This window comes from Corylus avellana, chromosome ca4 (assembly GCF_901000735.1).
Source record: "Corylus avellana chromosome ca4, CavTom2PMs-1.0".
NCBI lineage: Eukaryota > Viridiplantae > Streptophyta > Magnoliopsida > Fagales > Betulaceae > Corylus > Corylus avellana.
Window position 1 is genome coordinate 31,735,815 of NC_081544.1, and position 27,580 is coordinate 31,763,394.

At 35.6% G+C, this 27,580-nt stretch overlaps 5 protein-coding genes and 1 non-coding gene across 7 annotated transcripts; 3 read left to right on the forward strand and 3 right to left on the reverse strand.

Annotated features, from left to right (window-relative positions):
* Nucleotides 1-74: 74 nt before the first annotated feature.
* On the reverse strand, nucleotides 75-4,298 carry LOC132178426 (protein RETARDED ROOT GROWTH, mitochondrial-like). Its single transcript, XM_059590864.1, has 6 exons — nucleotides 3,925-4,298; nucleotides 3,433-3,544; nucleotides 2,428-2,587; nucleotides 1,989-2,137; nucleotides 1,074-1,225; nucleotides 75-246 (listed from the first exon to the last, which is right to left on the reverse strand). The coding sequence occupies exons 1-6, from the start codon at nucleotides 4,215-4,217 to the stop codon at nucleotides 75-77; spliced, it is 1,038 nt and encodes a 345-aa protein (XP_059446847.1). The 5' UTR covers nucleotides 4,218-4,298.
* Nucleotides 4,299-5,745: 1,447 nt separating this feature from the next.
* Nucleotides 5,746-7,823, forward strand: LOC132177340 (cell division topological specificity factor homolog, chloroplastic). The gene is made up of 2 exons (XM_059589607.1): nucleotides 5,746-5,922; nucleotides 6,986-7,823. Exons 1-2 carry the CDS (start codon nucleotides 5,836-5,838, stop codon nucleotides 7,586-7,588), a joined length of 690 nt encoding a protein of 229 aa, XP_059445590.1. The 5' UTR covers nucleotides 5,746-5,835; the 3' UTR covers nucleotides 7,589-7,823.
* Nucleotides 7,824-8,481: 658 nt separating this feature from the next.
* TRNAW-CCA (transfer RNA tryptophan (anticodon CCA)) lies at nucleotides 8,482-8,553 on the reverse strand. Its single transcript has one exon. It is a non-coding gene; the product is annotated as a tRNA-Trp (tRNA).
* Nucleotides 8,554-8,671: 118 nt separating this feature from the next.
* Nucleotides 8,672-16,845, forward strand: LOC132177341 (mitotic checkpoint protein BUB3.3). 2 transcript variants are annotated; one of them, XM_059589609.1, is made up of 10 exons: nucleotides 8,672-8,999; nucleotides 9,108-9,238; nucleotides 10,356-10,438; nucleotides 11,806-12,051; nucleotides 12,344-12,416; nucleotides 13,543-13,623; nucleotides 13,704-13,785; nucleotides 14,546-14,646; nucleotides 15,535-15,649; nucleotides 16,592-16,845. In XM_059589609.1, the coding sequence occupies exons 1-9, from the start codon at nucleotides 8,895-8,897 to the stop codon at nucleotides 15,620-15,622; spliced, it is 990 nt and encodes a 329-aa protein (XP_059445592.1). In that variant the 5' UTR covers nucleotides 8,672-8,894; the 3' UTR covers nucleotides 15,623-15,649; nucleotides 16,592-16,845. The 2 variants fall into 2 exon arrangements, with proteins under 2 accessions (XP_059445592.1, XP_059445591.1); XM_059589608.1 differs by lacking the exon at nucleotides 16,592-16,845 and adding an exon at nucleotides 15,974-16,433.
* Nucleotides 16,846-18,049: 1,204 nt separating this feature from the next.
* Nucleotides 18,050-20,233, forward strand: LOC132177342 (eukaryotic translation initiation factor 5A-2). The gene is made up of 5 exons (XM_059589611.1): nucleotides 18,050-18,299; nucleotides 18,855-18,977; nucleotides 19,094-19,150; nucleotides 19,233-19,307; nucleotides 19,795-20,233. The coding sequence occupies exons 1-5, from the start codon at nucleotides 18,177-18,179 to the stop codon at nucleotides 19,894-19,896; spliced, it is 480 nt and encodes a 159-aa protein (XP_059445594.1). The 5' UTR covers nucleotides 18,050-18,176; the 3' UTR covers nucleotides 19,897-20,233.
* A 520-nt stretch (nucleotides 20,234-20,753) lies between these two features.
* Nucleotides 20,754-26,652, reverse strand: LOC132177343 (isopentenyl phosphate kinase). Its single transcript, XM_059589612.1, has 12 exons — nucleotides 26,373-26,652; nucleotides 25,664-25,897; nucleotides 25,286-25,383; nucleotides 24,783-24,825; nucleotides 23,971-24,032; nucleotides 23,781-23,837; nucleotides 22,886-22,921; nucleotides 22,726-22,803; nucleotides 22,144-22,210; nucleotides 21,978-22,037; nucleotides 21,271-21,374; nucleotides 20,754-21,190 (listed from the first exon to the last, which is right to left on the reverse strand). The coding sequence occupies exons 1-12, from the start codon at nucleotides 26,437-26,439 to the stop codon at nucleotides 21,095-21,097; spliced, it is 1,002 nt and encodes a 333-aa protein (XP_059445595.1). The 5' UTR covers nucleotides 26,440-26,652; the 3' UTR covers nucleotides 20,754-21,094.
* Between the last annotated feature and the right edge of the window lie 928 nt (nucleotides 26,653-27,580).

Below are 27,580 nucleotides of genomic sequence, written 5' to 3' on the forward strand. Positions count from 1 at the left end.
CAAAATTAAATTACTTTTGCCAAATGAAAATCACTGTAGATTAAATCCTTTCTTTTTTCATGAAGAAATTAACCCTAGAGTTCAACCAAATCAAACATATGCATCAGCAAGAGACATAAGGATAGATTTACCTCGACAAATTTTAATTTGAAATCCAAATTTCCAAAGCGTTGAGTCACCTCATACTCCTCTCGAAGATATTCATATATTTGAGCGTATTTTGCATCCCTCCAAGCAATTTCTGATCTGAAAAATGAAAGAATTAAACAAAATATGAGGAGCTGCAAGATGAAAACTTATGAACGAAAATCATTTACTCAAAGTGCTTTAGAAAAGAAAGATTAGGAAAACTTTGAGCATACTTGAATCTATTCAAAAGTAAACAACTTTATGGAGCAGACTTTCAGGTTATCTGATCTTTGTAAAGCCAAGTCACAGAAGATTTACAGAATTTCACTTTATTTCGTGCCTAGCTTTGGAAGCCATGGAAAAAGTTCTAACAACTTTCAGAGTCAAGAACCATAATGAGCAAAAACAGCTTTGTTCAAGCTTTGGTAAAACCAACCCAAGCTCGAAGGCAACATGAATGAGCAGAAAGAGCTTTACTCAAGCTTGATGAGCCAAACTCTAGGCTTAAGGCAAGCATGTTTAGTGCAATAAGACTGGCTAGACCAGGTTCAACTTGAGCAAAGAACTTGCGTTCTAGTATAAATTCAACTGATAAGCACTTGTGATATTGATATATTATACTTCAAATTTATCCAACCTTTGATTTTAATTTTGAAATAATTCACAGATTCATTTACGCACAAAATGTTATGCAAGCAATGTGTTTCATTGACATGTAAATTCTGTAAGCTTAATGTAAATTCAAAATGTGAGCTCGAAGTGCAAGAGTGACAGAGCAAAGTAGACCCATTACCTATCTATGCAGTCAAACCCTAAAATAGTAAAAAATGACATCATCCAGCAGTACGCAGGAGAAATTTCTGCCACTCATTGTATGCACAGAGATAACCAGCCATATTCTGAAGCATCACATGAAACAATAAAAGCAATCACAGTAGAGTTACCTCTCAAAAAGACCAACTTTGAGGATTACATCGGCTAGATTTGAATTAGCCTTCCCGACAAGTTGAAGGAGCTTCTTCTTATCCATTGTAAAAGTTCCAGTTTTCTCCATTCCACGATTTATCTCTGCAAATTCTTGAAGCATACCATCAATCTGAGAGAGAGAGAGAGATGTCATTGAAATTTAAAATCAGTTTCCATCAAACTTCCTTGCTGAAATTTAAAGTTAATTTCAATCAAGTCTTTCTTGCCAATTGGTATGCTGTTTCAAGCAACACTAGCCATGTTTCCATAACATAATGGAAATCAATAAGTATCTTTAATGCTTATGCAAGAATGGTTCGATCTTAGAGAATCTGGAATGCACCAAAAGTGGCCAAAAAGCTAGAAAACAAGCAAGCCAATGCTTTCTTCTCCAATAAAGACATTTCAGAATATATAAGGATTGAATTACACCTTTGCCCCCGCAAAATTATCACTCCTATGCCACTTACCTCCACAAATTTCAACTTATTACAACTCGGCCTCTATTTTGAAATTTTAGTTACAGTTTGCCCTTTTTTTCCAAATCAACGGCTAAGCTAGACAGAAAAACGTGTGAAATATCAAAATTACCCATGCTAAGAAAACTTAGCATTTAACATACTGGGGGCAACTTTAATTCACATGCTTTTCTGTCCAACTTGACGATTGATTTGGACAGCAGGAACAAATTAAAACTGAAACTTTGGCCCAAGTTACAACGAGTTGAAGTTTGTGAGAGCAAGTGACGTAAGAATGATAGTTTGTAGAGGAAAAATGTAATTTACGCATATGTAAAATATATATATATATATATATATATATATATATATATATATATATATATATCTGTGTGTGTGTGTGTGTGTGTGTGTGTAATGCTGCACCAAAATTACCTGTGAAACAAAATAATCCAAAGCAATGCTTTGGCCAAGCACACTTCCAATAATGCGGATGCCATCCGTGTCCAACGTCTTGAGAACAATGTAGTCCGGCCCTCCCTGCATATCCTCAACCAACAATGGCTTCTCCTTTACAGCATAATCTAGTACAAAGACACATAGACAGCCAAACAGAAAATTATTCACATACTAATCACAAATGTATTTGTCAAATCTATGGAATAAATATTCAGGGAACAACATTGCAAAGAAGCTAATGGAAAACATAAACTACAGGAAAGCAACTAATATGTTATATAGCTACAGAACTATTCATACTCCTTATCATGCAGAGCAGGTATTGAGAACCAAATACATGAAAACAAATACAGCACCCTTTTACATAAAAGTTTAATTAAGTTAAAAACTTAATCCCATTCTTAAAGAAACTTACCGTCTTTCCTCATCTCTGGAAGCAACCCAGAAGCATGTCTTCTAACTGTATCCAGGTAAGTTTCAACTTCATGATCCTCGATATTAAATAGAACAGCAGATCCATACTGGAACACAACCATGTAACGACAGTAGCTCAGGTTCCCATTGACTCCAAGCCCCTACATAAAAAGTCTAGCGTTATCCAAAGATATGTTAACCAATCCTATTAGTCATTGTAGTTAAGAGTCTTGGAAGATTCTCTTATTAAAGTCCAGGTCAGACCACATGTACAAGTCCAGTTGAAATATCCTTACAGTTACTGGGCACCACCCACATACTTCATATTTGATGTATCGATTCTGTTCTCTTCTGTGATTGGGTAAAATATGAACCTAAAACCTACCCCACCTCTTCACAACCTAAGCCAGGAGCCAGGCCCCTAGCCCAAAAAACTTAAGTGATGGGAATAACTCAATCTGACTTATCAAATTTCAATATCAACACTTAACACTATACGTTCATAACAATTGCGAAGACAGCTTCATAGGTTAGCCTGAGGAATGGTTTGCACTTGTTTTTTTTTCATTTAACCATCTGATGAACCATTCAAATGAACAAATACTGCTAAGTTAAACAACCAGTCCTGATGCATCATGCAACATCCACTTTGTACTCCTTTAAGATAAAATATTCAAAATTGCTTGATGCAAAATAAGATTGGGCAGCATAGCTAGAAATACTGGTGGAAGATAACAACCACGAAATAGCAGAAAACTAAAAATCAAGCTTATTTTGTTTTAAGGTTGTTGTAACTAAACAATCATAACCTCGTATGAATGCCTAAAAGAATAAAAGTGGATGCATTGCCAACATAAACCCAATCTGAATGATCCAAACAAAATTATGCAGTTATCATGTGGCTGAATGATGGGAAGTACGTGGATTCTAGTTTCCAAAAAAATATATATATATAGTAAGAACTTGAAACAAGTAAAAGGATCCAATTGTTCCTTGATCATCTTACAGTATTTTCTGATGGGAAATCACAGTATCTGAGGGCAATATAATTTGATGAGCGAGAGCTAGGAGGAACTACATTGCTTAAATTCTCGGCTTGCATGCTCTTCAAATTGATACTGTCAAAACCATGAATCTGAGAAAACCAAATCATATCATACAAAACAAGAACACAACTTTCAACAACAGCAAAAAAAGTCAACAACTATGACCTTTAGATACTGGAAATTCCTACACATTCTCACATTCCTCACCACCAATGCTAGAATACAGGTAACAGCATCCACCAATTCCAGCATAAAATTAAACCAGACCTAAGCAAAACAAAATCAAAACATACAACCCCAGGTGCTATAATTTTGTAAAACCCAACATCCGAACTCCCAAACACACGCCATTCAGCAACATCTTAGCTGCAGAGGAACACAAACGGAGACAGACCCACATAGATAAAACACGTGAACCAAAAATAAATAAAAAATATATCCTACTGGCCAACCTGGTGCAAAGAAAGTAGGCTTTGACAGGAATCTTTCCAGTTTCCTCATCTTCGTTGGCCATGAATTCATTCCTGTGATCGAAACTCGGAGGCCCAGAATCGAATTCGTTGAAATCGACCGAGACCCGGGATGGGATTGCAGACAAGGGTCTTAAACTGAGGAGATGAATGGCGGGGCATAAGGGAATCGAGGGACGGAGAGGTCTGAGAGGACGAGAAAGATTAGGGGTAAGAGATTTGGAAGCAGTGGCTATGTGATTGAGGAGAAGGAAACCAGCTCTCCACCTCCCCATTCACTGAAACCGTTTTCGGTACTGTGTGTTTCTGAACCTCCGGGTTCTGGGGAAACCTTTGTGTTAGTCTTGCTACATTTTGTTTTTGGGTGTTTTTGTCTCCTTCTGTTTCGGTGATTTAGTCTCTAATTATTATTATTATTTTACATGTCTCTTGTGAGGGGTAATTATTTTGGGTTAGTTCAAACAGGTGGTTAAAACAAAAAAAAATCTTTCAATCTAGGTCGTTCATTAATTTACAATGAACGACTTTGATTATACCATATATATCTTAAGAGAATAATAATAAATTAAAGAAGATTAATGAACATAGTTCTCTAAAATGAAAAACTACACCAAGTTGTTTAAGTTTGGTATGAACTCCATACCAATGTAAATAAATTAAATTAAATTCGCGCACGCACACTCCCACTTCATTACACTATTTTTCTAGTGACTTTTAAAATTAACATTTAATTTATGGTAAAATTTTATTTATTTTGTTTAAGAATAACTTCATTGCAAACAACAGAACATAGACAAGATACAGGGGAAAGACAAAACAAAAGTAAAAGTACAACTTGATAACATTATGTTTCATTTTAATTCATTATAGATTTTCTATTAATTTCCTTTATAAAACTCCTAATTACATTAAATAATAGTTGAATAGGTATTTCATGCTTAATTAACCATATCAAATAGAATTATAAAACTAGCTAGATTTTTCTGTAAAACGACACGTTCAAAAAAGTTTATTTTATTGTCTTGTTTCAATTCATATCTTTATTTTGATGAATTTAAAAAACCATTGCGATTTTAGAGTGTAAGCAGTGACGAAACTACGTATAGACCAAAAAAAGCATGACCCATTTGGTTTTTAAATTTTCGCTTAACTTATTTTGATTAAGTTATATATATTGAGGTTTAAAAATTAGGCTTGATAACTATCAAAATGAAGTTTAACCCGTTATTTATATTTGGACCCCTCATCTGAGAAATTATGGTTTCATCCCTAGCATGAATAAAACTACAATAGACCAATTTAATTTTCAAATTTTCTCTTCATTTTTTTTTATTAAGTTAAATATATATGTATTTTCAAACTTAAATTAAGTTTGACTCTATCAAAATTAGATTTAATCCCTCTTTTTCGTGCTTTGACTCTTCCAAGTAAAAAAATATAGATTCAGTCCATGAGTGTCAAGTTGTTTTTAGAGTTTGTTGAGAAATAAAACTTTTAAATTAAAAAGAGTTTTTGTCAAAAGTGCATTTAGACTATTTTTAGGTTTTTTGGAACATCAAAGAGGCTTTTAATTTTTTAACCAAATAAATATATATTTTTTTTTCTTCCAACGGGCTTTTTAAGTGTCAAATGCACTTTTAAACCCTTCAAACGCAATCCAAAACATGTACTTAAGTTATTTTCGGAATTGCAATAAGGCGTTTTGTTGGACATAAATAAGTAGGATATTCCTTCAAAGGGCAGATGCAGAACGGCGTCGTTTCCCTGGCTAGCAATTCTCAGCTACTTACCACTGTGCCCATAGCCTGAAAGCCCGTTACGGGCAAGAAAAGACACTGAAGTGAGAGCGAGCGCCACAAATCCGAGAGAGAGGGAAATCGGAAGCCTCAGGAAATGGCGATATCTGGGGATCTGAGGGTCTCTGCAACGCTGGGTTCCTACCATTTTAACCCTCTTCGAAGCTCTCTGCGCCCTTCCAAGGTCTGAGCTCTCGCCCCTTTGTTTCTTAGTGCTAATTCTCTTGCATTTTACTCCGCTTGTCTCCGATTCCATCTGAATTTCACGCTATTCGTTTCATATTTTGTTATTTACTTGTTAATTTCCGTCAAAGCCCGAAGGAAGAGAGGGAAACGTGGAATCAGGTAACTGGGTGAGGGTTGGAGTGGTAATTGTGAGATTCCGGGTTTTCTTTTATTTTGCCGGGATTTATTAGTTACCATACAGAGCATTTAAGTAGGGATTGCTTATTTCATATGATGATTCGAATTAATGGGTTTTTTTTTTTTTTTTTTTTCATATGATAATTCGCATGTAGAAAGCGTAGTGGCCTGGTTTATACTGGTAGCTGAAAGGAACGTAGTATAGTTTAGTTGGTGGTAAAGTCAGCTCTTTTTTCTTGTCATTATGTTATACACCAATTCAAATTGAATATTTACCATGGGATTGTTTGTTTGCTCACTGTAGTTGCAGAATAAGGGCATACCCACCTGTGAAAAGTATTCAAAATGAATAGGAGTTTGCTCAGATGGTATTATATCAAAATTTTGCTAATTGCGGTGTTAAATTAATAGTACACTAGGTAGAAATTTCAAGTTGGTGAATAATGTGATTGTGATGGTGAGAACAATAGTATTTGATTAGGATATTTATCAGAATTATCAGTTTCATCTTGTTTGTGTACATTCAATAGTATTGGGAACTACTGGGTTAATTTGTCTAGAAGCCTGGAGTCTGGTGTGATACATGGCTTTCTTTCTCATGAGTTGATCCCATTGTAACAAGGGAAGGGGTGCGCTGTCCTGTTTATCCTGAAGGTTTTGGTTATGGATAGTCATCAAAATGCGTTGGTGTTTATTCTTTCTGTTTGAACCATCCTTATTTTGCAATTTACGAGCAGATGAACAGGTTGAAAGTATACAGGACGTTATGTGTTGCAATATGGGCATGTTAAGATATTGTGCATGTTTTTAGAGGGTTTATATATATATGCCAATACCTTGGCCTGCCCGCCTTCTTAGGCCCTCTACTTTCTGCTGTTTTATAGGTAGAGTTCTCTGGTTTCCTGAACGGAGGATCCAGCATATCTGAAATGACACCCAAATGGTCCTCAATGGTACTTGATAACCGCAATATGCGTAGTAATTCCAAGCACATTTCTGGTATCACTGAAGATTATAAGCTGTTGCCGAGGTCCATCAGCCAAGACTCCGAGAGCTTCCTCCTTGATGCCATTAACATGAGCTTCTTCGAGCGTTTAAACTTGGCTTGGAAGATAATGTTCCCATCATCAACATCTAGAAAGAGCTCTAATGCTAGGGTTGCCAAGCAGCGCTTGAAGATGATTCTCTTCTCTGATCGATGTGCAGTGAATGATGAGGCCAAACAGAAGATTGTCGACAATGTTGTGCAGGCTCTATCAGATTTCGTGGAGATAGAATCACAGGATAAAGTTCAGCTTAGTGTCTCTACTGATTCAGACCTCGGAACCATTTATTCTGTCACAGTGCCTGTACGACGGGTGAAACCAGAATATCAAGATCTAGACGAGGTTGGAGCAATAACAAATATCGAGTACAAAGATACAGGAGAGAGGTCAGGTTCTGTTGATGTCAGGTTTGATTTCTTCATTCCAGATGAAAGGTCCTGATAATTTCCGAGCCAGTGAGCCTGCTTCGGTCTTCTGTATATATATGGCGACTTCCTTCAACTGAGATTTGAAAGTTTTGCTGCTTTTCAGTTTGTAGTTTAATTTGATGTTTAACTCCATGACTCTATTTCATGTGGATATGTTATGGCATATTCATGTTAGGTTTTCAATTTTTCATGGGTGTATTATGTGCATGCGAGTAATTGCTTATCTCAATTACATAAGATTTTCTGTATGCATGTTTTCTAGTACATTACTTTTGAGTCCTACGAAGGTTGGTTTCTGGTGTTCTCAAAAGTAATTTGAATTTCTTGAGAGTGCTTGTTTGCTGACAAACTTTTGGATTTTACATCCCTCTTATCGGTTTCGCTTGATCAACCAATTCTTCACCTTTTATTCCAAAGTTTAACAACATATAATACTAAAATGTGTGCCCAGACAAGTGAACCCTGGCTGCCTAGGGCACTTATGCCCCACACCCCTTTTCTCGTACCCTGCTTGAATTATTCAAGGAATTTTAGGGGATTCTCATCCCTTTCCTCCTCTCTTTAAAACTCCAACTGCTAGTGTAAGCATATTTCATCCTATGTTTACAACCTAAAAGATTCTACTTTAATAGATTTTACTTGACTAATAACAATCACTCACAAAAGGAACGGATGAAATAAAAAGGTTTGCCCACAAATGCTCTAGTTTTTTAGTTATAAATTTATAATTCACCATTTCTCAAATATAGAGCTTCTCTTGCACATTAAAAAGATAGATTACAATTTTTGTAAAACACAATCACCACTGGCTCTCGGGCCTCATGTACTTCGTACAAACACCGGCGCTTTAATAAGCCCATTTGGTGCCTAGCCACTGCCCACCACTACATTTAAAAATAAAAAAATTGAACCCGACGTGAATCGAACACGCAACCTTCTGATCTGGAGTCAGACGCGCTACCATTGCGCCACGGATCCCCTTGTTGAATGTACACTCAACTATATAATGTCATAGTATAGTAACATAAAAGGAGCGCGAATTTCGCAAGTTAAACGTTAGTTTGATCTTTTGATACTCCAGAGTGAGCGGGAACTTTTGGTGGGCCATTCATCCTCAGTCCCTCGACTCCTCGCAGGTCCCTTCCAATTTCCATCCTTCTCTAGGGCAAAGTTAGGGCTCTTTGAGAGTTGTGACCAATTCTCTCTGAAAATCTCCAATTTCTATGGACAATCACATAGGCTCTACTTCATTTTCGTACTCTTCCTGATCCACCGCTGAGATTCCACTTCCACATTTCGGTTCCCCTGCTGCTTTCAAAATGAACAGAACTTGTTTGGAGTTCGAAAACCCTATTCGAGACGCCATTTCCAGAATCCGCTTCGCTCCGCAGTCAAACAATCTCCTTATCTCTTCTTGGGATTCCGTGAGTAGATTTTTTTTTTTCTTAAAAAAAAAAAAAATTATGCTAAATTTTGGGGCTTCTAATTCTGTGTTCTTCGCTTTTGAAGTAACTGGCGGTCTCTCTGCGCAGAGTCTTCGGTTGTACAATGTGGATGGTTCTGCGCTTAGTTTCGAAGCTCAGTCTGAAGCCGCGCTTCTCGATTGTTGTTTCCAGAACGAATCTGTTGCTTTCAGCGCTGCCTCTGATGGCTCCGTTACAAGGTAGGTTTGGTTATGTTCATATATGTTATTTATACAATATCATAAATACATTGCATTTACTGGCTTTTTTAGGGATAGGCACCATAACTAGTTTGGGGAGTTTATTTATAGTATTTGTTTTTATTTTTGATACGATTTACATATGGTTTATGTTACAAGTTAGGGCACATTTATTGGGTCCATTGGGATAATAGGCTGTGTAGATTCGTAACTTTATAAAGAGAAAGTGCTCACCTTTGGGGCTGGCTTTGATTACTGGCATTTTGGTCGCACTTTGTGTAACTCATACGAGGAAAAGGGTTAATACATTATTGATAGTCTTTGTAGGGTATTAGAATATAAAGGGGGTTCTGTTTTTTGGGTCCTAATGTCTGTTGTGATTCTTTCCTTGCTTAAGAAACTTCATATATATGTCAAATAAGTGAGTATTTCAGGGTAAATAAGGTAGAAGCATTACAAGTTCAGCGGCAAACAAATGATTAGGGTGGTGACTCTGAGGAAAACACTTGATATCATATTACCTGTTCAAATCCATGACCCTAATTAGAGCTAATTGGCAAAATATTTTTGTAGCTAACCCTAAGAAGTTGCAATATTCAACGCTTAAGTTAGATTTAACCTGGGATGAGGGAGTTTATTGGCAATAGAATCCACTCCTCAGATATTACCGGAGAGAGAGAGGAAACAAGAGAGGTGGTGAGAGCATGTAATTTATTCTTTTGACTGCCAAGTATATTTTAGTGTAACCCTGTTCTTTCGGTAAATTATATTGACTTTCTTGCACATGTCTCATCTGTATTGCCTAATAGCACATCCCTACTTACTATACATATTGTTTCACGATGATATAACAACAACTATTATTTTTTATGAATTCTATATATATTTTTTTACTGTTTCATATTGGCTGATGGGGTTCCCAAAGGGCATTGTGTTCCAATATTTGTTGTTTATGTTTGTCAGTTATGTGGTTGGTTTAGAGTGCATGCAACATATTGTATAATCTTGCATTGTATTTTTAATGAATTTTCTTATTTATTTTGCAGCATTTGATGAGTTGTATGCTATAATTATTAGAAATTATCTGTTGACTTGTTCTGCTACAAATTTTTTTCAGGTATGACTTGCATTCGGGAATTAATGATACAATTGGAAATCACGATGATATAGCAACGGGTATTGGATATTCAGATGAAACATGTAAGCTATTACTATTACCTCATTTATGAAGTTGTACTGGAATGTAATTTTTGAAATACTTTTTTCAGTTGCTGTTTTAGTTTGCCGACGATCTTGGCAAAATTTTTTTATCACCATTTAATGAGGAGATTATCTATTGATGAATATGTAATTTTCCTTATCTAGTATCTAGAAGAAATTTGTTACATGCTTTTTCTTCGTGTTTATGTATCACATGAGGCGTCATTAGTACCTTCATGATTGAGTGGAGTAGTAAATTTATTCTATTTAGCAGATGCTTAATTACTGGGTAGGTTCTAAGGCCATAAATAGAAGCAAGTCATGGTGATACTATATTGTTATGGATTTATATTTTTATCCATCTGGTGTGGAAATTTTGTGTTTTTTCAGTCTAAAGCCTTGTCCTTCCATTGTTTATCTTCTACTATGTTAAGTTGAATTCCTCTATTGGTATCAGTCTCGATTATCATCTTCTCCCCTTGGCTATATACATGATGTTCCGTGGGCAAGAAGTTGAAAGATACATGCGGGGCTGGGTCATAGTTGTTATTCTAACTTATGTTTCTGACATGAAAAAGAATTTTTTTTAGGTTTTTTTAGTGGCTAACACTTTGAGAAGAGTGCTTTGGTGTGTACTTCAATCTTGGGTTACATTTCAATTTGCTTTGTCTTCCATATGCTAGGGCCAAATCAAGGTCGAATTCTCCAATCTATGTACATTTTTTCTAACTTAGCAATTTCATTGTTTTAGTTATTTATTCTGGTACATTTGCTTCAAGAAGCCTGTCTGGAGCTAGAAGTTGACTGAAAATCCAACTTGAAAAGTTACTCTTTTACATACGAACTTGAATTTTAAATTTTTGGCTGCTAGAATCTTATGAATTGCTCACATATAAAGAAGTTGTAATTTGGTGTATGCTGTTGTTGAAGATTCTTGTTCCCCACACCAATTCATTTGCCTTGATGCTTTAGTATTTGTTTCCACCTAGGCTTAAATCTATGCAGTTCTGGTGAGAAAAGATGGTTGCTTTAAATGAGGCTTGACCCTTACTCCAAATCTGCACAAACTATACCAAATATGTTCAATAATTATTAAGTCCTTCTGCCAGCTCAATGGGGTTAACTTTATTTTGTATCTGGTATATCTTTGTTAGGCATAGTTGATGTTGCAAATAAAGATAACCTTTACATAATCTCTGTTAGGTTAATGCATCATTGGATTACATATATTTGTGGATTAAGCAAATGAATTTCCAAATGAAAGATGGTCAGGGCACTGTAAATTGTTTACTTTGCTGGTAATCAGGATTCTGTAACCCCCATGGTGTTTCTGAACCAAAATGGATTCCTTCTTTGCGTTGTTGTAGGTCAAGTAATTTCTGCTGGTTTGGACAAGAAGTTACTATTCTGGGACACGCGCATAGCGAAGGCTCTTGCGTGCTCAAGAAATCTTGGTGCAGAGGTGGAGTCCATGTCACTCTTTGGGTTTCATTTGATGGTAGTCATTGGAGCATCAATATATATGTATGATTTGCGTAATTTAGACAAATCCGTTCAATCAAGAGAATCACACTCGGATATTAGATGTGTCAGCCCGATTCCTTATTCTAAAGGTATTATTACAGTAATCGGCTTTGTGTGTTTGTAAACCATGTAGTTGTTATTGTGGTTGGAGGACAACCTCAGTGAAAAGCAATGTCAGTATCAAAAACACCAAATATTGGAATATTTATCTCAACTAATTGAATATTTCGACTTTTATATCCATTTTTTAAAATTAAATCCTAGGGATTTAGAATGTGTAAGGATACAAAGTTTTTTGCATTTCCTTCTAGATTCATGTTGCAACCATATCAAATTTGAAAACCTATTAGATGTCTCTAAAGTAGGATTTGTTCCTTGCAGGATATGCTGCTGGATCAGTAGATGGACGAGTGGCTGTGGAGATTTCCCATCCATCCAATCCAAATGACATTGAGTCAGTTTTAGATTATAGTGCTTAAGTTCCTTAAGTCATATGCTTTTTTTAAAAAATAAAATAAAATTTGATGGGAAGAACTACATTTTTATTTTATTTATTTATTATTTGTTCCTGAGAGCAAATGATGAATTTGCTTGGCTTGCTAGCAGTTTGAAACTTAGAACACGGTTTCCTTTAAGGTTATAGTTTTTTGCTCAAGTTTCTTTGTTTAATTTTATGGTTTTGTGGCCTTGAGATCATACCATAAGTGGTGTCACTTCTGCAAAATGTGAGGGACTAAGATGATCATTAGATTCCATCTGAGTTGCCTCTGCAAAACTTGACAAGCATGACAGTCAGATCACTACATAAAATTTTAATTAAAGTCAAGCTGAAATTTCTGGTGCTCAGCTTGACTACTTAGAAGTTGCAGGAAAGAATTAAGATATATGCATTCATATGCTGGTCATATGGAAAGCATTTCGCATGCCCATATGCAGGACCATCGCATCTTAGGTCTAGTTCAGTGTAGTATAGTTCTAAAATAGTGGTTCATTCGCCCCAGATTCCACCCAACTATGGAATAGTAATACTATCCATAGTCTGTTCACTGTTGTGAAGAAAGTTTTTGATAGGCCTCCTTGTGGGTACGACCTATTTCTTATTTGACTGACGGTAAAATAAAAAAAATATGCTCTCTATTTATATCTATCTATATAGATATAAGAATTCTTTGATGATTGCATTGATTCAAACTCTTTTGTGTTGTCGGGTTGGGAGAAATTTAAACCAGATAATAATGCAATTGATGCAGAATATTTATACTATCTGAATTACTCAAGGCCCACTATGATAAACAGTTTCTGACTTCCATGTTTTTATTTTTTGTGTATTGTTGGCCTTCTATTGGAGCATAATTTTGTTGACTTGTTGAAATTCAGAATTATATACATGCTTTAGATTCCACGGACTTAATATCTAATTGTCCTTGTATAGGCATGCTTTCAGATCTCAGAATTTATGTCCTAAAGCTCTTAAGCATCCAATGATATTGTTTTCTGAAACTAAAAAGACAGCATTTTGGGCGTGTAGCATTTTTTTGGTGTCAAACTTACTGACAGTGAAGTATCAAATTTTATTACAGATACATGTTCCGTTGTCATCCAAAGTCAAAGGATGGAAGATATCATCTAGTATCGGTGAATGACATCGTTTTCAATCCTCTGTATGTGTATTCCTGTGTATTCCTATCTGTAGCTTACTAACATAGTCTACAAATTTACTAATTTTATATTTTTGTTGTAGCATCCGTGGTGCGTTTGTTACAGGAGATAATGAAGGCTATGTTAGCGCATGGGATGCTAGAAGCAGGAGAAGACTTTTTGAGGTATTATTTCCTTCGGTTCTAGGACTTTCCATATACTGCTACTTGATGTGAATGTAGTTAATATTTTTTAAATCTTTTAGTAGTATTTGTTAAATCACCACTTATCCCAAAAATTGAAATTATCATTTATCCAAAAGCTTAAGTTATTTGGAAATTATAAATTTAATAATTTAATTAATATTTTAACACTCCTCCTCACGTGTGGGTTCAAACTTTTCTTTAATAAGTGAGTCTCAACTTGTTGAATTTTTAATTGAAATCAAGTGTAAACTATAGAGTTAGTGTTCGAGTTCAAGCCCTCTACTTTGATGCCACCATATTAGATCGTCACTTATCCCAAAAACTTAAATTGTTAAGAAATGATGAATTTAATCACTTTAACACTGTTAATGTAATTGTTGGAGAATTTGCATATGAAGTGATGCATTCTCATTGCATACTTTGATGGGTAACACACAAGAAGTTAATGGTAACAAAACAATTGGATGAATCCCACTGGGAGACCCACTCTAGATGACAAGTTCCAAATATAATCTTCTTACAAGTTTAACAGCATTATGCCTTCAGTTCACGAATAAGCAGGTGGGTATATAGTCTCATTTTTTTATAAGTACTCTCTGCCTCTCTTACCTGAATGTGTGAAAGATGCCGGTTTCTAAACAATCTTGATATGCCTCCTTTGACCTTGATATACTCCTAATCAAATAATATACGTTGTTGTCATAAATCTTATATTGCTCTAATCCTTTTTCACTTTCAGTTGCCTAGGCACCCTAATAGTGTGGCATCTTTATCATACAACCATGAGGGACAACTTTTGGCTGTTGCATCAAGCTACACTTACCAAGAAGCTAAAGAACTGTTAGTTATTCTTCTGTTAACATCTACCTTTTATTTTTGTTCTACATTATCTTTTTGAAACCTTAATGTATCAATGTCTTTTTTGTTGTTTCTGAGGTGGGTATTTATTATGTTGCTCGAAATACTAGGTTTTTGTGTGTTTGTGTTGATTTCTTATCATTCTTAACAAATCTTGGAGCACTTAGCAGAAGAAAATGTCAAGTTGTAAGTTATGAGTTGTATAGAAGTGGATGAAGAGTGAAAAAGGTTGTGAAAACCAAAAGGGATATGCAGAGAAGGGGATGGTAAAGGACCGTGTGGGAGTGCTTGATGCAATTTACCACTTGTAATGGCATATTGCTGTTAGAATATAGGATTGCCATATTCGGTTTTATATTTTCCTTAACAATGTATTTACTATAGTTATTTGATACTTTATTTATTCATTCCACCTACCACATTTTCCTTCTAAAAATGGCTCATCTGTATTGTAAAGACATCCAGGACAATAAGAGCTAAATGTTGCCCTTGAGGCAATTCCCCAGTGGTCATGACAACCCCCAGCCTACTAAGGGCAAGCACTATTTATTGATCTCTTTATTGATTTTTCTTTTCTGGTCTAGAGAGAATTATTCCCATCCCACCCCCATGTCTATCAATAAGTAGCTCAAGCGATATGGAAGTAGGCTTCTAACGCTGAACCACTCAAAAGTTATTATGTCTTTCCTTCTTCTTCCGCTATACTCTCTTCCATTTACACCTTATTACAATATTCTACAATTGCATGGTTACATGATCTAACTGACAAGTATATATTAGGAATATGCAAGAGTAGTCTACATAAAAACATTGCCTTGGGACCTAGCCTTAAAGGATTAATATTTTCCATATGCACTTTGCCTATAACAGAGAGGAGCCTCCTCAAATATTCATACACGAAGTTGGTGACAGCTACATAAGATCAGAGTCTGCTGGAAGTTCGACAAGTAGGAATTGACTGTCCGTGATATGCTATTCAATGAAGGTAATGACTGATTTAAGTATACTGATATCATCGACTTTACAACTACTTTGCATATGTAAAAGATGCTCTTTAGCTTGCTCGCCATCTTACTTAATCATGTTGTTGTTTCCTACATCAAGATCCTGCAACATATGTTACTCTGACTAAAGCCTGATTCACTGTTTAATTATTTTGCATTTTAAAACAATGATTTAAGAGAATTATAGTCTTCCAATGTCCAAAGCCTATCGCCAAAAAAACAAAAGGAAAAAACATGTCCTGTAACCCATTATTAAATTCGCTAAGTTCATTTACATTATCACTTTATTTGTTTGAAAATTTCAGATGGGCCACGTTAGAGACATCGGATATTTTGGACCCTGTAATTGAAATCTTTTGCGCTCCAATCCAACTGCTCCCTATTTTGCATGAAAAAGTATAACAATATCTTAGTTTGTTGCTGGCTTCCTCTTGAAAAAAGCAAGGCACTCTCTTACCCTAGGGTGAGGAAATATTATATCTACCACTAATCTGATTGTAATTGTGTTACGGACCTACGTGGATGTAAGAAACATGAGCCACGTGGGAAGCTTCAAACCTGAGAAATGTAAAGATAAGAAGGAAGAAGTTGCATGGACATAGGACTATTATCTTATTGTTACATGGAGTCACTATTTATTACTAAGAATCTTATTAGGAATAGAGTTATAAACTATTAGGAGTTTCAAGGATAGCCATGTTTACTTATTAGAATTGTATTTTCATTTCAATTCTTTTTGTAAACTGCACTCGATGTTCATTAGTAAAAGGACTGAAATAATTTTCTCAAACATTTGACATTTGATTGAGAGGCCTAGAGTTCTTGGAATTATCATACTATTTCAAATTATATTTGAGATAAGGTAGGAATTAGGTATGTTGTAGCATGTTGTTAAATTGGTTATGTAACATTCCTTGTCACAGATGCCAATTTGTGAGACTCGCCATTCAGCTTTAACTCACCCTCCGGCCTCTACTATGCCATTCATTTGCATGAAGGTGCACATCACATAATACCAACGGTCAGAATTCCGTTAGCCGATATTTTTGGATTTGCAAATCATGTAAATCATTTTAGGATTAAGTCCACTTAGTGCCACCCTAATTTACCTTAAAAAGGTTCAAACTCGTAACTGGAATGTGTTGTATTTGGTAGGCAGGATTGTCCACACGCGTTGGTCGGTGGTAGGCATGTTTGGAAAATGTAGACATTGTTGCTTCATCCATTTTAAATTGGTTCTTCGCTGGTTATAGTTTTCCAAGGACTAGGTTGATAATGTTGCAGGGTCCCTACACCTCAGAGTGATAACTGAAAAATTTGTTGGTTTTGATTGCCCAGAAGACAAAGAAGCCGGAGCCCGACAATAAGGTTTTCCATAGAGGATCAATAATTATGTCTATGAGTAGAGCATCCTAAGCTTTCGACAATGAGAGCTGGCTCATTGGCTTGGGAAATTGGTCAAAGCCATATATAGAAGGATCAACCGTAATCAATCCCATTACAAAAGATAAAAGGAAGTAAAAACGAACCATGTTTACTTCGAAGTAAAACATTTTTTAACCACGAATATTTCAATATATCTAAAAATAGGATAAAGTTTTCTTCTAAATGGATTGTAAAAAATTCTTCCAATGTAGTATATGAAATTGCCATGCATTTCTTAATATGTGAGAAATATAGCATGTCAAAAACATATACTTCTTTTAATAGCATTTAAAAGACTTGAGGAAAATTCTAATAAAATAGCATGTGTTTTTAACATACTTAAAAGAACAAGACAATTTTATAAACCCATTGAAGAAAACTCCTAAAAACAATGTCCCCAAAAATATGAGACCTCATTTAACTTGAAGGGGAATTAAAAAAAAAAAAAAAAAACAAAAAGGAAAGTTGCTTTTATTTTTTTGCTTGATTTTTAAAAAGTAATATTCACCTACGATACAAGATAACATTTAGCATTTTTCTAACTTAGAATAGGACCATAAAAGCACTCGCAAATTTTCCCATAAAAATTTACATTAAATCCAAAATCGCCATTAAATGCTTCAAAAAATAGGAAGTGAATGAAAGCGTTGACGATAGCAGATACTTACTTCTTAAGATTTTTTATGCAGACAATACAAGGCAGATGCGAATAACGCCCGTGTCCTTTTCTATTTACAACATTAAACACATACCCATACATGCACCGCATATGTCTCGGACCCTCTTCTATTAAGGTAAAAAGCCCAGCGGGCCGCCCACGTGCACAGTCAAGCGTCCTCGTAACGCAATCACCCTCCTCAGAGTCCCTCACACGCACGCAATTTTATTTTATTTATTAAAAAAAAAAAAAAAAAAAAAAACCGAATTCTAAGGAATCGTGGATAGATTAAAAGTCTTTTCCATCTCAAGTCTCAACCGCGATGAGATAGATTAAATTCTCTTTCTGTTCTTTTTCTCTCCGCCTCTCTCTCCTTATTTCTCTGCTAGCCTAAACCTTTCTCTCCCCTTCGCTGATTCGAAACGATGTCGGACGAGGAGCACCACTTCGAGTCGAAGGCCGACGCCGGAGCTTCCAAGACCTATCCTCAGCAGGCCGGTACCATCCGTAAGAACGGTTACATTGTCATCAAAGGCAGGCCCTGCAAGGTTACTATACCTATCTTCTTAGATCTACAACTTTTCCACCTCTTTCGTTTCGTTTTGCTTGCTTTGTTCTCGATTATGTCTCACATGATTTTTGTTTCTATGTTTTGTTTTTTGGAACACACCGGATGGAATCTGAAAATAAATATCCGATCTTGCTTGTTTGGCTCGATTCGATGTTATTGAATTATTTTCCTTTTTTTTTTGTTTTTTTGGGCTGGTTCTATGGAAGGTTTTATCTCGGAAAATTGTTCAAAAGTCCTCGAATTTCTGATGTGCGTTTTTTTTTCTCAATTTAATGTTTCTGATTTCATGGAAATCGTGAGAATGACCTATTATTAGTTTGATTTTGTGAGCTTGCTGGGTCTATGGAAGGTTTAATTTCAGAAAATTGTTCAAAAGTCCTCGAACTTTATGTACGGAGCAGAAAAAATGTGTGTTTTTGTATTCTGTTTACATTTATTCAACGCTATGTAAAGTCTATATTTTTTTCAACGTTATTTTCAATGATTAGTTTGTTTGAATAAATTCTTTACTGATCTTTTGTCTTCGTGGCAGGTTGTGGAGGTTTCAACTTCCAAAACTGGGAAGCATGGACATGCTAAGTGTCACTTTGTTGCAATTGACATTTTCACTGCCAAGAAGCTTGAGGATATTGTTCCCTCGTCCCACAACTGTGATGTGAGAGCTCTTTTATTTCTTTGTTTATTTATTCGATCAGATCTATGGTATTGCTGTTGGGTTGCATGAATTTGTGGTGTTTCAAAGATATTAACATGTCAATTATTGAATTACAGGTTCCCCATGTCAACCGTACTGACTATCAGCTGATTGATATTTCTGAGGATGGATTTGTATGATCAAGCTTTCCCTTTGATTACTTTCTTGGGTTTAAGTGAACTTAAAAAATATGTAATATTTCGTTAATTGCTTCAGGTGAGTCTGCTGACTGATAATGGTAGTACTAAGGATGACCTGAGGCTTCCAACCGATGAAAATATGCTTACGCAGGTTTGTGACTTGGTTTTTCTCTCTGAAAGAATACAGCAAGTTTTTTTTTCCTCCCATTTATTGTAGCTATTTCTTTGAAATTTGAACCTTTATATTCTCTTCTAGCTTCATTTGTTTGAACATCTGAACGTATTTATCAGTTTTTGCTGGTATTATGTTTTGATGATCTGTCCGATGACTATGATCTGGTGATGCAATGCTAATTTTCTTTCTTCTTATATAATATGTGATTACTATTGTTGGGTTTTTGGTTGGGGGATAGAGTGGTGGGTTGCTTCAGTTTTTATCGTTTCATATTTGCCCAAATATGTTTCTTTATCTGCTCTTCTGTAACAGGAGGATGTGGGCAACTTAAACTTTTATTAGATTCCTACTGACAAAAAATATGTTTATAGTATTCTCACTGAAATATGTTTCATGTTGTTGGTGCCCTGTTTCCTGATGGATTATTAATTGTTATCTTATTCATTTTAAATTCATTATGCAGATCAAGGATGGATTTGCTGACGGAAAAGATCTGGTTGTTTCAGTGATGTCTGCTATGGGAGAGGAGCAGATCTGTGCTCTCAAGGACATTGGCCCCAAGTAGTTTTCCTCCATGTGTGGGGAATACTTGGAAACTGGAACATTAAACTGAGACATTACTAATTAGCAGATAATAGTAATGTTGTTCAAGGTTTTTATGTGAGTTTGAGAACTAAGGCCGCTAAGTTATGCTGAAATGTGGCCCCCACCTATTGCTAAACTTTGCCATTACTAAGCTTTTTATAAGCAATATTTTTGTTCTGTTTGATTGGTACTGAACCATTTCCGGGTTCGTGGTGTCGAGAAGTTACATTATATCCGCCAACAAAGATTGTCTGTACACTTCTTGGCACCTCATGTTGTTTCAAATTTGCAATTTAAAGTTATTAAGGTTCTCATCATTGTGGTTTTTTCTTGATTGCATTGGGGATGCTTATGTTGTTTTTACGTTATGAGTGCGGAAGTACATGAATGAAAGAGTTTTTGCCAGTTCCAAAACATTTTCCTTATGAATTTGAAACTTGCTAGACTGGAATGATATCATGTACTGATAGGTTTTCAGGTGGCCTTTATTTACCTAAGAATCAATGGCACAAATTTTTATGTCATCCCTTTAGGCCTTATTTAGCTGTTATTTCAAGTCTCGGTTATGCATGCTCAATTTGTCAACCTGTTTTGTGTTTTGAAAGTTACTGTATTTAGCTCTGAGGTTTTATTCCATTAACGGCTGGTATATTTTGTTAAACATCTGTAAGAGTTCGTTATATTTTGTAGTCAAGTAAATAATTGTTATCCTTTTTTGAAAAAGTCACAGGCAAGTAAAGTCACATTTTCTCAAAACATTTGGACTCCATTCTTTTCTACTTCTCTTTTGTTTTCTATTCTCAAAACAAAAACATTAACAAACAACTCAAAAGTACGTCACATTCAAATCTACTCAGCTTTTTGTCACCGGAAGACTTCCAAATCAAAAACAAAATACACCTACCCAGAACCTTGACTTGTATGTGAATATTCTGGTCCATAAGATGATAAAGCTGGAATGGGTTCTTCCAAGCTCGAACCATGAAATACATCGGGGGTAAAGAAAAAGTGAGAGTTACAAGATGGAAATCAAAACAAAAAAAGAATTTGTGAGCATCTCCGTCTAATAATTTCGAAAGCAATCAGATTGTGGGTCCGGTTATTCTGATAATGCACGTCCAGCGGCGATACCTCCTTTATTGTCAGAACATTATACAATGTAGTTCTAGTTGCCAGAATTAGCTCACGAATCGGATGAGTGTCCCAAGCCAATCATCAGGAATGTTGCTTCTCAGTTCCCCACTTAAGGCCATTAATGAGTGGCTTGTGGCTGCCTGCATCCAGCGTATATTTTTAGTACTATGAGGTCTCAGAAAATGAATTGAAAGACAATAATGTAAGAAAAGGTTGTTACTTTCACAATGTAGACATCAATTCCAAGTTTTGCAATCATTGCAGCTTCTGTTATTTTGGTCAACATGCCCCCAGTTGTATCATGAGCTGCTACAGTTGTTTCAACTGTTGACAGGAAATGGAATAACATTTATAATTCGGTGCCTCAAGTTGAATCATATGTTTTGAATGGTGGGTTAGCAAAAAGGAGCTACTTTATAACATGCTTAGCTTTTCTAAATACCAGCATATATCTAAATCCATCATGGTCTCAACAAAAGTGGCACACGGAAGACTCGCAAAATGTCCAAACATGTGCGTGGCTATGTTGAAACAGTCTAAAAAGCATGTAGAAGCAACCAGTTTTTTAAGCTATAGTTCCAACTTTTGTTCCAATAGATTCGTGTTCACCACACTTTAGTACAATCAGATACTGCCAGGAACTGAAAACAATCTGAAAGTTTGGACTTGCAATGAAATCAATTTGATTCATCTAGGTTTATGCTGCATTTGAAGGGGGAAAAATATGTTCTTTAGAACAGTGCCTTCATGGTTGATGCACCCCTACTCTAGATGAAACATATCCATGAATATCCTGAATGCTCATACTAAAAAACAAGTGTTATGAAAAAGCTAATGTACCACCCATCAAATTGTCTCCCGGAAACAATAGACTTCTTTATATTGCCTTGTAAACTTGATAAAAAATCACAATTTCCCCTCACTAACCTTTGTTCTTATTCTGAAGCACTGGTTTCACAACAGACCAGTTCCCATCTTTCCGCACAGCTGTTACAATAGAAAAAATTTGTCAAGCCTATCCAGTCAACAAACCAACTGAACCGGTTGAGATACCATCCGTGTATAAGTTCAAGGGTTTATAACAAGTGCTCACCAATCTCCCTTAAGAGTACAGCATTAGGTTCAATTGGTGGACGGTCATATACCCCAAAAACATCTGTCTTTCAATTCATGTTAATCGGATAACAGTATAGAATGTCGCTTGATACGAATCAAACAGAGACAGGTAATCTAAGTGTAAGATGTGTCAAATACAAAAATTTGGCAAAACTAACTTTGCATACAAATCTTGATGCATGATGGGAAAGTACATTTGTGTGCATAATAGTACATAATAAATAATTCAAACAATTAGGACTGTTAAGGAACCAAATTATTTAGTCTCTCTCCTTAAAAACCATGTTGTCACCCAAAATAGTTTCCCAGCATGTTTAAGTGACAAGAAGTTGAAGCTGCTTCCATTGATTAAGAGACAAGATGAGATGTGCCAAGATAGGGGGAAAAAAAAAGGCCACAAGAGTCATTTATTTTTGATAACATTTACCAAGTATAAAGGACAATAGACTGAAGGCCAATCTCTAAGCCATCTAGATCCAATTTTGCATAGACTGTATAAAACAATCTTATGTGTACATCAATGTAAGCATGAAAAGGATATATTCCATGGACTGGATACAAGAAAGACAACATATTCAGGCTTTAACTGCTCTGCAAGATGACGTATGATAACATCTCCACTCAATATGGTGCAACCCTGATTTTGAAAGGTAAATAAATTATGTGAATACCAACTAACAACTAAGAAAGCCGATAAACATGCCTCACAGGGACCAAACCTGTAATCCATCGAACACCGCATCTCCATGCAGAACCTAGAAGGCAGATAAGGATAAGCACCAGTATTCAAACAAATGTATCCACAAAGAGAAAAAAAAAAAAAAAAAAAAAAAAATGCCTAGTAAAATACGAAATCATAGACCAAAATAACTCATTTTTCTTTTTCATAACAGTAGGATATACAATCATAAGATTTAACGCCTCTTTATTTTGAGATTCATAAAGTACATTAAAATGTTTAAGATTCTTCTTCAATCCAATGAGACTGATATTACAAATGTCATTCAAACTTCAATGTGTAGAAAATCTACAGTATACATAAACCTATTTGAAGTTCTAAGTGAGTTCATCCCTGGAGTTCTATATAAGAGTACAGGTATGTTTTGAACTTCTAATAGCAGATTTCATGTTCAAACCAGGGGCCATAACGAGAATACAAAAACCCAACATGCTAATAACAGCAGCCAAAAAAAAGGCCATTGCCCAATATTGATCTCACCAAAGAGGGCTTATGAAGGGGAGATCTAGATAAATTTTCAGCATTTTTATATGAAGTTTCCATTCTGAAAAAAAACAAAAAAATACCGTGCACTTGTGCTTGACACTAGACAGCTAAGGAATTTTACCATTGCTTCAGGCAATAACTTCCAATGGCTGCAGAGCTACTAATGGAATAGTTTTTCACTTACTAAATAACCAAGTTTTCATAAGCTTATTTATATTCAGAAAATTCCCATCTAGTGTTTCAAGCTTTTAAGTAGAGCTGGCATTTAAGATGATTATTAATCTGACAACCAAGGTGAAGCACTCAATGTGTGGTACTGGTAATAACTCTAGTTAGTAACTACACAATAGCCTTAAAGTGTAATTATAAATTTATTAAATCAAACTTACAGGTATGAAACCAGAGTCAATAGCCTTAGCCACTATGGACAAATCAGCTGAGGCTATCTGTCATTATATAAGAGTCCAAAGTTAGGAAGAGGAGACAACATCTCCAAAAAGAAGAATACATAAATAAAGAACAAGTCTCCCATTATTGGTGCATATGTTGAAACAAATAGTCTTTCTGGAGGCTTCTAACATTTCTCTCACAGGTTGACCATCCACAAGAAAATGGAGACATTCCAACCGAAGCAATACCCTCTGCAAAGAAAAGATGAAACTTTGCTAAGGGTAATTTTCTCCACATCCCATTTCTCAGATGCATGTGCAGCAGAAAATTGGGCTGTCTAAGCAGATAAATAAGCACTTGGTGAAGAGAAACACAAGGCTGAGCGGGTCATATAATTCTAAATTCACAGTAGTCAGATAGAAATCTAATGCAAATTTGAATTTCTTGCTCATATAAGGAAAAAAAAAACGTGGCTATAAGTTGTTGAAGGAAGAGCAATTTTCACCTCAAATTCTGGAACTTTCAGTCTGTTGTATCAAAATGATGAACAATGCCACAGAGTTCCAGAGAAATTGAAAATTTCAAATAATATAATGGTTGAATTTGACAAATTTGTATTCCCTGTCTACATTATATTAATTCAAAATACAATACTGAGAAAGAAGAAAAGATTGCTAGAGAAAAGAGTATTACAAATACAAACAAAATATGGCAAGTTAACAAATACTCAACCTCAATGATGCTGTAATAATAACTTTATGGAAACCAGTTACATACTCATCAAATGGCAAACTTGGTTATGATTAGTGTGTTGGGAGCAAGGTATTCATATAAAAGAACAAATATGGAATTCCGTGCACATGTTGATACACAAGATTGAACACAAGATTGACTTGCATAGCAGACTAGACTTGATGGGGGTAGAAGATATGCAAAATATAAGATACAAGGTTAAGAGAAAAATATGAAAAAAAGTTCAATTGTAACAGTTATATCAGTACCTCTGGCTAGTGCTCTAACAATTTCAAGATTGAGAGTCGTAACCTGAAGAACAGAAAAAGGGAAAAAAACAAAAACAAAGAAAACGAAATGAATGTAGGTTGACAAATAAGGTGAATCTTTTTTTTATCAGCCTATATCTTCTCAGTATCTGAGATTTGGCTCACATAAAGCTTCGGAAGTAATTCTCAAAACAAAAGAAGGTCAAGATAAAAAAGGACTCAAAAAACTCTAGCAGCTTGAACATGGAAAATGGCCTCATACTTCAAAAGGATAATTTATTTTCTTCTTTCCTCCCTAATGTTGAACTGCAATTACAAAAGCCAAATTAATTAAGGACTATGACAACTCCATACATAACATTACACCTGATAGTATGGCATCTAAAACGTGGTAAACAAAAACCTCAATCTAATGAAACGGTTCTGTTTTCTAAAAGGAAGGGTACTCGAAATGTCCCTGCCTTGGAGGGGTTCCTCGTCATATAAAAAGCAGTTAATCTTACAGATATTCGTGTGGCAACAAAACCAGCCTTGACAAGAGGTTGGTCCAATCCTCCTTTATGAACCCCAGATTTACTAGCCTGAAAGTGCCCAAAAGAACCTACAGCCACCATCATACATTATAAAAAAAAAAATTATAAAAAAAAAAATTGTTATATCATTATAGCAACTTAAAAGGGAGGAAAAACCAATCTGCTCCCGTGTTCTGTATGCTTAAAATCATTATTCTTATTCTCAATGTTTATAGAACCAAAACTTTAACATTCATTTGCGTAAATAAGCAACATGATTAGCATGATAACCTCATTTAAATTCAGTGCGTCTTCAATACTTATGATCAAGCAGCAGTTCCAATTCATGAATGGAGCTATGCAACTAACCTGCTCCATGAACAACAATAAAACGACTGGAATCTACAACTGCATCATTTCCAAAATCATCTACACTGCATGAGACCTCCGATTTCCCATGTCTCTTGCTCCAATCCATCCCAAGAACCTTCGTAGAAGGAGACTGCCCCAACATCATTGCCTGCCTCAGCTGAGATGACACAATCTCAAGGTTTTCTTCATTTATCTTCTCAAGTTCACTTTTGCAAGTAATTGCCGCACCTCCTTCACAACACAAAACACATTTCTTACTAGTTTGCTCCAACAACAAAAAAAAAAAAAAAAGTGTATATAAGAATTCCTTGCATATTGCTTTTGTTTTTCCTCTTACATTATTAACTACAAAGTATAAATCGCTCAAAACGATTTTTCATAAGATTTCTGTTAAAGAAAGGAAACTACTCCAGTTAAGGAAGATGAGTCAGCATCTCCACCAGACATGGTCATTAATTCAAACATGGAAGAAACGAAATTTCAACGAACACCCACAAATCTAGCAATGCCAGTGGACTTGTATAAACATTATTTGCTCGAACCAGCGTTCTGGGACTCTTGGAAAAGCTAATAAACGATAAGTTAAAGGCTAAAAGAGCAACAAGGCTTTAGAGTTAATCCAAGTATATTAGAAGTGATTTAGATTTTGTTAACATGATAAAGAAAATTAAGATTAGTAAGATGATGAGGATACAAAATAACATACCCAGTTTTACGATGCAACGGATTGATTTGGCTTGGTGCTTTTCTTGCTTCTCCTCCTCCTCCTCCATTGAGTTCGTTTAGTGTCTGAGCTCCTTTACCCAAATCTTTGCGTACGAATGAACCCAGACTATTTACTCCACTCCGGAAGGGCTAATTATTTTTTGACTTAAATACCCAGTTTACTACATAATTCGCAGCCTTGCAAAAAAATTAAAAATAAAATCAAAAAAAAGGGGGGAAGTTGTGAATTTTGTGGGTTTTTTAGGGGAGGAAGAATGTTAAGAGAAATTAAGCACACTAATATATTCTTCATTCCAAAAGTTGAATCTCCTTTTAGGGTTAATCAGTTCAGAACTTCAGACAGATTAGCCTATGTAACTTTAATTACAAGATTATCTTAAAAAATTTGGCTAATATGCTAGAGCCCCTTTTTAGCAAAATCTTAGTATATATATATATATATATTGCATTTTTTAAAATTCTATCATTCTTAAATCTTAACTAACACGGGATTGGATTTCTAATTTGGGTTAAATGCAATTTTGGTACCTGTGGTTAGGCCCAAAATCAAACGGACACTCAGTTTCAAAAAGTGTCTCAAGTGGTACGTGTGATTATTGAAAATATACACTTAATACTTCCGTCCAAATATTTAACGAATCTCTACGTCAGCACGCGTAAAATGGTGACACCTATCCCGAATGCCACGTATTGATGCCAAATCAGAAGATTGGATGACGTGGCATTATATCATAGGTGGTACCTATGCTTTCGGTGCCACATATACTAAAAAAATAATAAAATAATGGTAACTAAAATATATTAAAAAAAAAAAACAACCACCGCTAATGGCCAGCAAGGGGGTGGCCTAACCACCCCCATAGGCCATGGGGGTGGGTCGGCCACCCCCAACCACCCCAAACCAGTTGAACCACCCCTAAGGGCCAATTAAAAATAAATAAATAAACAAAGGTTGACCCTTGAGAGTGGCCAACCACCCCAAACCAGTTGAACCACCCCTAAGGGCCAATTAAAAATAAATAAATAAACAAAGGTTGACCCTTGAGAGTGGCCAACCACCCCAAGGCTTTTGGAGGTGGTGCGGAACCTCCCCCATTCCCTTGCTGGCCTTGAGCCACCCCCTAGCTAAAATAGGGGTGTTTGGCCACCCCAAATTTTCTACCATTTTTGCTTCTTTTTTTTAATTTA

Bases quoted from the DNA above. Each gene is read 5' to 3' on its own strand.
- LOC132177340 (XM_059589607.1), top strand. From the start codon at position 5,836: ATGGCGATATCTGGGGATCTGAGGGTCTCTGCAACGCTGGGTTCCTAC. The intron at 5,923-6,985 runs GTCTGAGCTCTC...GCTGTTTTATAG, and splicing joins GCTCTCTGCGCCCTTCCAAG to GTAGAGTTCTCTGGTTTCCT.
- LOC132177342 (XM_059589611.1), top strand. From the start codon at position 18,177: ATGTCGGACGAGGAGCACCACTTCGAGTCGAAGGCCGACGCCGGAGCT. The intron at 18,300-18,854 runs GTTACTATACCT...TCTTCGTGGCAG, and splicing joins TCAAAGGCAGGCCCTGCAAG to GTTGTGGAGGTTTCAACTTC. The intron at 19,308-19,794 runs GTTTGTGACTTG...TTCATTATGCAG, and splicing joins ATGAAAATATGCTTACGCAG to ATCAAGGATGGATTTGCTGA.
- LOC132177343 (XM_059589612.1), bottom strand. From the start codon at position 26,439: ATGGAGGAGGAGGAGGAGAAGCAAGAAAAGCACCAAGCCAAATCAATC. The intron at 22,211-22,725 runs GTATCCAGTCCA...ATGAATTGAAAG, and splicing joins CTGAATATGTTGTCTTTCTT to ACAGATGTTTTTGGGGTATA. The intron at 21,191-21,270 runs GTAACAACCTTT...CGCTGGATGCAG, and splicing joins TTGATGTCTACATTGTGAAA to GCAGCCACAAGCCACTCATT.
- LOC132177341 (XM_059589609.1), top strand. From the start codon at position 8,895: ATGAACAGAACTTGTTTGGAGTTCGAAAACCCTATTCGAGACGCCATT. The intron at 12,052-12,343 runs GTATTATTACAG...TGTTCCTTGCAG, and splicing joins CCCGATTCCTTATTCTAAAG to GATATGCTGCTGGATCAGTA. The intron at 12,417-13,542 runs GTCAGTTTTAGA...ATTTTATTACAG, and splicing joins TCCAATCCAAATGACATTGA to ATACATGTTCCGTTGTCATC.
- LOC132178426 (XM_059590864.1), bottom strand. From the start codon at position 4,217: ATGGGGAGGTGGAGAGCTGGTTTCCTTCTCCTCAATCACATAGCCACT. The intron at 2,138-2,427 runs GTAAGTTTCTTT...TCTTTGTACTAG, and splicing joins TCCAGAGATGAGGAAAGACG to ATTATGCTGTAAAGGAGAAG. The intron at 247-1,073 runs GTAACTCTACTG...TTCATTTTTCAG, and splicing joins AAAGTTGGTCTTTTTGAGAG to ATCAGAAATTGCTTGGAGGG.